Here is a 10,569-nt window from a genome sequence, read left to right on the forward strand (position 1 = left end):
AAACGTTCAGCAACGTGATCAATCAGTGGCCTAACTTTGTATAAGGGGTCATAACCGGGTTCTCCTTTTTTAGGCTGGACTGAGCTGTCACTCAAATGAAGGTTAGAGAGAATCAAAAGAAATCTGTTCCTTCCCATAATATTAGGGCAATAATTGCACGAGACAACAGGATCAGTGCTCCAGTGATCTTGGATCTGTGGTCTGCTGCTGAAGCTCATATGTATAATTATTGCTAGAAACTTCTTTACTTCTAGTAGACTAACACTCTTCCACTCAGACATCCTACAAGAAGGTGAAAGTGCCTGTTTTGCCCTCAATTGTCTTATTTTTTTGAGAGGCGTATAGATTTGTTTGATGTTTCAATAGGGTTATTATATCATTGTCAATGAAATGAGAAAATGTGTCACTTACTGAACATCCTTCTTCCAGAACTGTACCTGTCTGCAGTTTACCTTGCCCAACAAACACAGGAATGTTTGGAGTCACATCATTGTCAGTCCAGTTATATGTATTTGTAGGTCTAGCCTGAGTTCTTCGAACAGTTGGCCTAGCTGTACTGTGCCCCAATGGCCTTCCACGGATGGCTCTAGGCCTAGGGCTTTCTTCCATGGCTTCATCTTCAGAGCCTACAATAAACAAACTAAATTACTCTACAATAGGCCAGGACTATTATAAAGGATTGCAAAATAAACTTTATTGACAAAGGAAAACAAAATAGCCTACACTATCAAACAAATTTGTTGCAGTAGGCTATATTAGCCTAAAAGATTGTCTGCACTGCCTAACAAAACCATATCTACTTACTAGATTCATGATGAAGTATATTTTCATGACTACTAGTTTCAATTGTACTTGGTCTATTGGGAGTGTCTGATAGGCCTAGCCCACTTGTTCCAGGAACATCATCAAAATCTTCATCAGAAGCTGAAAATAAACAATAAACTGTAAAATTCTGTAATAAACCAATTATTTACAAAACACAAGAATAAATGTTTTTATTACTAATTTGCTTATATTTGTTATTTGAGTAAAAATACAATGTCAACAAACTTACTTGCATCTCCAAGAAGTCCATCAGTAGTAAAATCGGGATCATTATCTGTGTCATCTTGGAATAAATCATCACTTTCACTGTCACTTGAACATCTGAGTAACTCTTCTAGAACTTGATTGTCTTCAATACTGTTACGATTCATTGTATTTACTCACAAAACAATCATAAACAAACGTAATAGCAAGCAAAACAATAACGACGCAGACGACGAACTACGGTAGCAGAACGACAACAAATAGCCGACGCCCGACGCGAAGCGGTAAACAAACCACTTTTTTTCCGATGTTACAGATGACTGCCAACAACATTTCATAGATTATAATACATAGAGTAAGAAACAAAAACATCGAATTAGCGAATGACTATCAATGCCGAATTTCATAGTCGTTTAAATGAGTTTTTATTACTGTAAAAGTCGGCGCCGTCAAATGACGTTGTCGGCAGTCTATAGAACTCCTTGCGCGACGTCAAATTACGTTGTCGGCAGTGAAAGTGTTAACGAAAAGGGGGCTTTGTCCAGTTAGGAATGCCAATTCTATGAAATTTTCGTTCTTGGAATACTGATCTAACAACCATCATTTGATAAACAAACTGTAATTCTAGACATGGCGGGAGTAGTTTCAAACTGAGGCACCGACTTCTGAACCGAGCGGTGCGACTCGCCTGGGTTGACTATCCGGGGTTGTGTTGTGAGTTCTATTTTAAATCGATACTCTAAGCGCGGCGGGGACTACCTGGGAACGTCACATTTCTGAGTCAGGACTGACCTGACTGCAAGGAGCCCCAAGAATCCGGAAATCCTTCTAGAGAGAAACACACGCTAATGTAAATATTTTTGAATTCACGACAAGCCTGCAATTTTCGAATATCATAGCAAGACATATAAAGTGTAATAGAATTACTTCTAACCGTTGTTGGTTAAGTGTTTTCAATATATTAATAATAATGAGGAATTATATAGGATATATTTACTGTACATACAACTACACAAATTTTGAGACATACCACTAGTAATTGTATGTTGTTTTCCGTTGCTTAGAGATTGACGTCCACTAGCGTGCACCTTTTCATTTTTCAGTTTCTTAGAAAGAAACACGCTGAATCTGAAAAAGTAAAGCTGGTAATTTTCAATAAGAATACTAACGAAAAACAATGCAACATGAAAATTGGAATAGAGTGTTCAATGAATAAAATAAAAATAAAAGTCGTTAATGCCATAGACACTATATGAGACTTTTTAACAAAGCTCACTTATCACTTTATAAGAGCGGTACGAAATCAAGCAAAGTCGAGCTTTCAATAGCCAAAAACAGTAAAAAAACAAACAAGGGTAATTCTTTGGGTAAATTTTTTATTGCCTCTTAAAGGCATGTAAACAGTATTGAATACCTAAATAAGTAGTTATCAGAAAAAATATCGGTTCAAGAACGGCCAGGAAAAAGATAAATTTACATTCAATCATATTAATTACGCTAGAAAAATTTAACCGGTTACAGGAGAAACCACACCGGCTAGGTTGTCCCCAACGTTTTCCGTAATATTTATTGAATGAATCTGTTTCTTCTTTTACATCGTTGGGTTATAACCTTTCGTTGACCGCCAAAAAAGTTTCGTTTTGGAATCATTGTTAATTCTGCAATATTTCCCTACATATTCTGATTGGTATTTTTTCGAGTCATTGATTTTATTAAAGTAATGGTCTAAAACTTATGGAAACTAATTATTGTTGTTAAAACTGTTTGTTTTAGATCATGGTTTCAAAGCAGTGTCGAAAGGTTGTCTTTACAAACAATAGCTCATCTCATCTCTGGTCCAATCAATCCATCTCTGTGATATCTTCTTCGACATTGTAATAATATTTTGAAGCTGCTTGGTGTAAGTTTCACAATTTTGGTTCGACATCTCTTTTGCTTAGTACTGAAGACCAATCTCAACCACAGATAAGATGGCCTGCGGCCTCAACGCCATGTTAATTGTTGCTATTATTAAATATAGTCTGAAATGGATTTTTGTTCAAACATGAAACAAGGAAACAGTAAAATAATTATCTGTCATTTCTTGTTGAATTACTGATTTGACCGAATTTGTGTTTTCTATGTTAGTAAGAACATTATTGATACTATTAGAAAACGTTAAAAGTATAGTAGATACATTGATACAACTTACAAAGCCCACCCTATACATAACATCAAGGTTATCTTTGAGAAAGCTGATCCACGGTATCTGTCAAGATACAAAATTTTATGTCTCCAACCAGCCAGTACGACTCCAACCCAACCTAGTAGTAGTATTTAAATGTCCATTTTAATTGCAACTGAGCATAGAAATTGCTGATTTAAGTTGCTAGTAGATTTGATGGTGACAGGATTGAATTATTGTTGGTTAAATATAATCGTCAAAAATAAGTTTAGCCCAAATTGATAGGCTCTCCCTACTCTTCAAACAAGGGAACTTGAGTTTATCTTGATATATCTGCTGTTATCTGATGTTCCCTATGTTGTTGGAAATAGTAACCAAGTAATGAAGTGTAAGAAATATGAACTGATTTTAACTGTTTGTGTAATAATAAACATGACAACTTAGATATCTCTGATGAAATGTTTTATATGTTCACACTAGAAACAACTAATTATGTAATCTATAAGAATTATGTTATGTTATCGATATAATTATCCATAAGAAGCTTGTGGGGCCAACAACTATTTTGAATGAATGTGTTTAAGGGCTTTTGGGATTTTGACTTGGTCCACCCCTGGACTGCTCGCTGAGCCTTGTGGACGAGCCGTGCTATTGGGACTCCAACCTGCACTGCCACGGTGATCCCCGTGCAGAGGCAGACAAGCGGCCCAAGGGACAAGCGAGCCAATTTTTCTATTAGAAAACACTACGTACAAATGAGACGGCAGAATGGCAGTGGGGGCGTGGTTTACGCAAACGCCAAAGTAATACAAGCAAAGAGTACCAGGCGTACAGAGGTTGGAAAGAGAATTGGATGACGCTACCCTCACCGCTGTATAGAAGAGAGGGCGATATGATGTAACAGTGTCTGAAAATGTCAGTGATGAACGTCTCAAGTATTAGGAGAGCAGAGAATACCAATAAAATTGCGGCAGAGTGATCATCGCTATCCTGCGTTGCGTCCTACGTAGAAGGCGGTGTGAGCCCACCGTACGCACGGCGCATGCATTGTACAATGCAATGCTATTTTGGGCAGTCGCATTTTAGTTATCTCTATACATAAGTTTGTTTTACTTCTTGATTACATATTATATCATACTAGTGCAGTTAAAAACTGCACATAATCAATTACCAGCCCAATTCTTTTAGTATACTAGATTGTTTTTCTAAAGAAGATCGGTTTTGACTTTGTTGGTCTGAAGATTGGTTTGGGTGAAAAAACACAGACTCGGTGGTGTCGCGCGCCATGCGGAGATCCCACGAGCTACGAACTAAGTTGGCTGCTCGCTCCCCCGCATTCCAATCTCTTTATCTGCTCATCTTCCGGTCCCGACCTGTGTTTTGTTTCCTGGCCACATCGGCTGATGACTCGATACACCCAGTTCCTAAATAGTCCTTACTATTTTGGGCAGTCGCATTTTAGTTATCTCTATACATAAGTTTGTTTTACTTTCTTGATTACATATTATATCATACTAGTGCAGTTTAAAAACTGCACATATCAATTACCAGCCCAATTCTTTTAGTATACTAGATTGTTTTTCTAAAGAAGATCGGTTTTGACTTTGTTGTTCCTACATGTGTAGTTTGGGTGAAAAACACAGACTCGGTGGTGTCGCGCGCCATGCGGAGATCCCACGAGCTACGAACTAAGTTGGCTGCTCGCTCCCCCGCATTCCAATCTCTTTATCTGCTCATCTTCCGGTCCCGACCTGTGTTTTGTTTCCTGGCCACATCGGCTGATGACTCGATACACCCAGTTCCTAAATAGTCCTTAATATTTTGGGCACTTGTTTCCCAACAACCATTCCCTTTTGAAGTTGTTGATCAATACGCTGTATATGTACACAAAAATTATAATGTAAATTAATTTGTACGATTTTTTAATAGCTAGGAACCCATTTCAGATTCAAGATGTTGAAGTTCACACTAAAAAATACTTAATGGGAAGCCCATTGTGTGGTATATGGTTTAACACTGCTTTTCTCCACTGATACCTTTGGTACAATAAAAAATGGAAAATTGTTACACCGCTTTCAAGACAAATTTAAGATTTTGAAAGCATTTTAAAAACTAGAAGAAGGCAGCCTTGCCATAAATTGTTTACTATAATTTGTTTTTCTAAAGGATATACCTGACGGAACCGGGACGTGAAAACCTCTCTTACATGCTAAACATCTTATTTCTAACTTCTACCACATTAAAGTAGGCTATACACCTATATCACTTTAGAATAATCTTTTACTGATTAGATGTATTCACACATGTATTCGAGTAAAAAAACACTGCTTTTCCCTACCGAATACCGATACCTTTGGAATCAAAACTGAAAATTATTTCACTACTTTCAAGACAAATTTAGGATTTTTAAAGCATTTTAAAACCTAGAAGACGACAGCCATGCCATAAATTGTTTACTATAATTTGTTTTTCTAAACAAGATTCCTGACGGAGCTGGGTCCAGACGACCTCTATTACAACCTAAACATATTATTTCAAACTTCTACCACATAAAAGTATACACCTATATCACTTTGGAAAATTGTTTCTGATGGGGTTGTATTCACACATGTAATCGAGTAAAAGAAAAATATTTTGTATGTTATTTTGGATTATGATAACCAAAAACAGTTTTGTTTAAAATTTAAGCTTTCTCCTCGTTTAACTTATCCATTATTCCTTATTCTTATTCTGCATTTTGTGTATGTCTTTTGAAGAACGACATACAAAGAAATCAGGAAGAACCTTACAAAATCTGTTATCACTTATTATTTTTTATATTTATAAACACACTGTATGATATTACACGTTCTGCATGTGAATACTGATTTGGATTTATCCTCATTAGACATGTATTTGTTTATAAATCAACCAGCTGTTACACGCGGCCGTTGCCTACTTTGTCAAAGCACTTATGATGTTTGAATGTTGAATTTAGCTGCAATTCACAATCCTTTTATAGCAGTGTTGTGGTATTTGACGCTGTCTCAAACTTGAGTCCTGAAGAGACCCAAAGAAAGTCGGCGACGAAGAAGCTCAAAACGAAGCTTTAACACCTTTACATCATCAGAGACACCTACAAATATATGAAGTGGTGTTCTCATTATTTCATCATGTGCACAACTGAGTGCTCTACGATGATCTGATACGATCTCTAAGCACAGTGGAGGAACCGAGTGTTCTACACATAACGTAGCTACGGTAGGAAGGGTTGGTTAAATTTGGATTTTGAATTTCATTCTGACTTTATGACTATCTTTGGATCCCTTCAGAGGAACGAGATACTATGAGTCAAGCCTGAGACACCGTCAGATAACAGACGCTGCAATAAAAGGAAGGTGAACTGGAGCTAAATTTAACATTCAAATTCAATACATCTTTCCTATCACAGCTATGTTATGTGTAGAAATCTGTTGCTCCAAGTTCCGTTCATTTTCGGTACTATTGTAGAGTTTTCCCCAATCAAGAAAATATAATATACTAACGAAAACCAACTACGATCATACAGCGTCTTCTTTCGACTCTTTCAATTTTTTTCGATCTATGATTCTTAAGGTTACATTTTTATAGTTAGCCTCTTTTTCCGATGAAGAAAATATATATCTTACAATGGGACTTAAAAGTTACTGTGGCGAAAAAGAGTCACTTACGGTCTAATTTATTTACGGTTTCACTATTGGATTATGCTGTTGCACTTACAAAAAGAATTATCCCATTTGTTGGTTTTTGGAATCCAACTTAGATTTATGATGCTGAAGTTATTTTGATGTTTTCACTGATCAAGAAAAATTTATAAGGGTATATGGTTTTGGTATAAGGGGAAGAATGTGCTCCCCTTGCTTTTCTTTAGCTACAATAAAAATGCCATACACCTATGTCAAGGGAGTTAACCATATTCGATTAGCTTATGTGCAAACATTCACTGCTTTGTACAATAAGGTAGTTTTTATAACAGTGTTTAAATAGTATTTTCATTGCATTACATGGTTTATTGATTATTGGTGCAATCTAAATGTACAATTGGATAATAACTTCGTTTTTGCAATCTGCATTACACTACTGATCAAGCACTTTACAATAGTTTAATATTTTCTGAAATTTAAATATGAACAAATGTTTCTGCCTCTTTGACGAAGTTCAGGTGAAAGTATAACAGCTGTTTAAGTATCAGTAAACTTTGTATTACGTGTCATAGCGCAGTCTTCCGGAATCAATGTAAAATATTCCAAAATCTGCAACACTGTATAAATAAAAAAACTAATTAAATTAAACAATTGAAATTGGACCGGATTGTAAATCTAAACCATTCTCGAATCCACACAACCAATGTCATTAAAATTTGTCCATGCGCTTAGAAGTAGTTCAGTGACGCACAATATACGCACAAAAGAATTATATATATATATATATATATATATATATATATATACTAGCAGTTGCCCGCGGCTTCGCACGCAGTTTCCTTTTGAAAATCAGTACAAAATATTCACGTGTTCTTCATCTATCACATTCTCAACACTCCTGAGATAATTGATAGTCGTTCCTTCGTGAGCCTCTTGGGCGCATTATGAAGGTACGAACCGTATTTCCTGCCTCTATCTATCGTGGTTTTTTCTAGGTTTTCTGTATAAGTTATTCAGAATTACTTTATATGGATGAATTTAGATAAACCAATTTGGTTAAAAAGAATCAGATTCGGTCTGTGAAAATTCATTTTCTGTCTAAGAAAATTAATATTTCCAGTATTATTGTGGTCCGATCAAGAAAATGTATCCACGAAAGTTAATTTCGATCATAAAGCGTCTTCTTTCGGCTCATTTCATTTACCTTTTGATCTAAACCAAATTAGATTACCTTCTGCGCAAACATTCACGGCTTTGTACAATGAGGTGGTTTTTACAACAGCGTTGAATAGTATTTTCATTGCATTAGATGGTTTATTTATCATTGTTGTAATCAAAATTTAAAATTATTAATAACTATGCAATCTGCATTACACAACAGATCGAGCACTTTACAACAATAATAAGTGTGAACAGCTGTTAAACATCAGTTCTCTTTGTATTACGTGTCGTAGTGGAGTCACAGACACACGAACACAAGAAATATAATATATATATTATATATATATATAATAATATATATATATATATATATATATTATATATATATATATATATATACATACATTCATATACAGATATATGTATATGATTCTGCAGCATTTATTACTGACTGTCCTTACTTGTACGTGTGGGTGCACATCTTGCAAAATCTTGGGTGTACAATTCTAGAAATGCCGCGTTTCGGCTCGACCAGCCTCTGTGCCGTCAGCGTGCTAAACGAGCACCTATCTATCCTATATTTTTAAAACAAAATAAAAGATGAAATATTGTTTGGACACAAATAAAACAGCTAGATGTTTAAATTAAACCTGTATGTTTTTAAATAATGGCACATTTAATTGAAGAAAATGCCGGACTGATCGGCTGGGCGAACTGAACTAAATTCAATTCCGTATCCTGTTCAATGAGAAGGCTCTACATCTTTTTGGAAGCATATGAATAAATAAAAAGATCAACTAAATACACGGATCCTTTCTTGAACCTTTTCAAGAACGTAAATTTCTTATAAGTATCATTCCTAGCTAGACAAAACAGCATCATTCTGTTTGGTTAATGAGTCTGTAATGCCTCTTACCCTCAATAAGACCCTCAATTTATAATTGTTCAAAAGTATTATGTAGTTTACATTTAAATGTGTTTTCTTGATCTTAAACCCATGCCATTCCTGATAAATAATATTGGAATAAAAATGGACTTGTATTCTTATAGAGGATATACTTGTATTTACTGTGTATACAACTACACATATTTTGAGGCATTAAATTAAGTAATTGTGTTTCTACCATTAAATTTATTGCTTGCATGAAGTTCTCTAGTTTATTTTACGAGTAATATGAGGTTAAAATTAACTTTCTATTATTGTTTTGTTAGTATTATTAGTTTATATTATATTCCTGGAATTTATGTGAAACAAAACATGTTCTAGTGTGCAAAATAAAACAAAACAATTATTCAAAATTATGATATCAAGTCATATATTATTTAAATCACCACGATATTTGCATCTAATTTAGTATATGTCTTACACAGTTTTGGTTGAAGCAATGCTGTAGATGTTAAACAGAGAGTAAAATTTATTCCCTTTTAGGAATTATAATGTTTTTAAACTGTAAATTTAGATATCTAGAGGTTTTATGTTATTTTATTGTTTTTTATTACTATCTACATCAATACTCATTAATAACAAAGTCACTAATACACGACTAGCACCGACAAACGAAGGCGATGAGAACTATGTTAAGACTATTACACATTAGCCGTTAAACGGCCGCCGCTTGGGTGGACCCCACTCAGATGAGCTGGAATATTTAAATTGGATGTGGGTTTGAGTGAACTTTCACATTTCTGAAACAACCAACTCTGGGAAAAACCCAAATTCGTTCACTAGGCCGGCCCCCAATATCACAATTCCAAGGGAAACCCGACTCTGAGCCGTTTCGCTCCGTCTCTTGCTGGGCTATAATTGGGGTCCACCCATTTGGAGAAATTCAACTCCACATCGCCTAGCCAATGCGCGCTCGCCAGACAGGCTCTATTGATTTTGTGCACGATTAGAGGCCCAGCAAGAGACGGAGCGACACGGGTCAGAGTTGGGTTTCCCTTGGAATTGTGGTGTTAGGGGCCGGCCTAGTGAACGAATTTTGGTTTTTCCCAGAGTTGGTTGTTTCAGAAATGTGAAAGTTCACTCAAACCCACATCTAATTTAAATATTCCAGCTCATCTGAGTCTAGAAAGGCGTTGGTTCGAGTATCCACTAAAAATGTGTGCTCCAAAAGAAAGTGACACATAAAGAAGTTTTGTTTTAAAAAATATACAGTATGCTGTGCTATATAAATTAAAATTGCATTGAACTTAATTTAATTTGTCAATTCGTCATAACAAAAGCGGTAATTTGGTATTATCTGGGGGCCACTATTTTTAGAACAGTTTTTCATACTGGAGACCTAAAACACTCCACCCTTACAAAGAACCGACATTATTTGATTCACTGCGAATATTACATGTCATTATGACAATCGGTTCTTGTTTTCTGCGTGCTAAAAGGAAGTGATATCAGCGAGACGGAGGCCATTCTGTCCCCATCTACTATTTATTATTAGCCTATGTAGACTATAGATAGTTTCTTTATTCATGTAGATAGAGTTACAAAAATTTCGCCAAGTAGGTAAAGGTAATAATTTATTTAGAATATTAGTCAGCAATGTAAAAACA

At 35.4% G+C, this 10,569-nt stretch overlaps 1 protein-coding gene across 1 annotated transcript; it reads right to left on the bottom strand.

The window, feature by feature from the left end:
- Positions 1–282: 282 nt before the first annotated feature.
- Positions 283–1,098, bottom strand: LOC124369550. Its single transcript, XM_046827578.1, has 3 exons — positions 1,055–1,098; positions 805–924; positions 283–626 (listed from the first exon to the last, which is right to left on the bottom strand). Exon 3 carries the CDS (start codon positions 607–609, stop codon positions 283–285), a length of 327 nt encoding a protein of 108 aa, XP_046683534.1. The 5' UTR covers positions 610–626; positions 805–924; positions 1,055–1,098.
- Between the last annotated feature and the right edge of the window lie 9,471 nt (positions 1,099–10,569).

Source organism: Homalodisca vitripennis, chromosome X (genome assembly GCF_021130785.1).
Source record: "Homalodisca vitripennis isolate AUS2020 chromosome X, UT_GWSS_2.1, whole genome shotgun sequence".
Lineage (NCBI taxonomy): Eukaryota > Metazoa > Arthropoda > Insecta > Hemiptera > Cicadellidae > Homalodisca > Homalodisca vitripennis.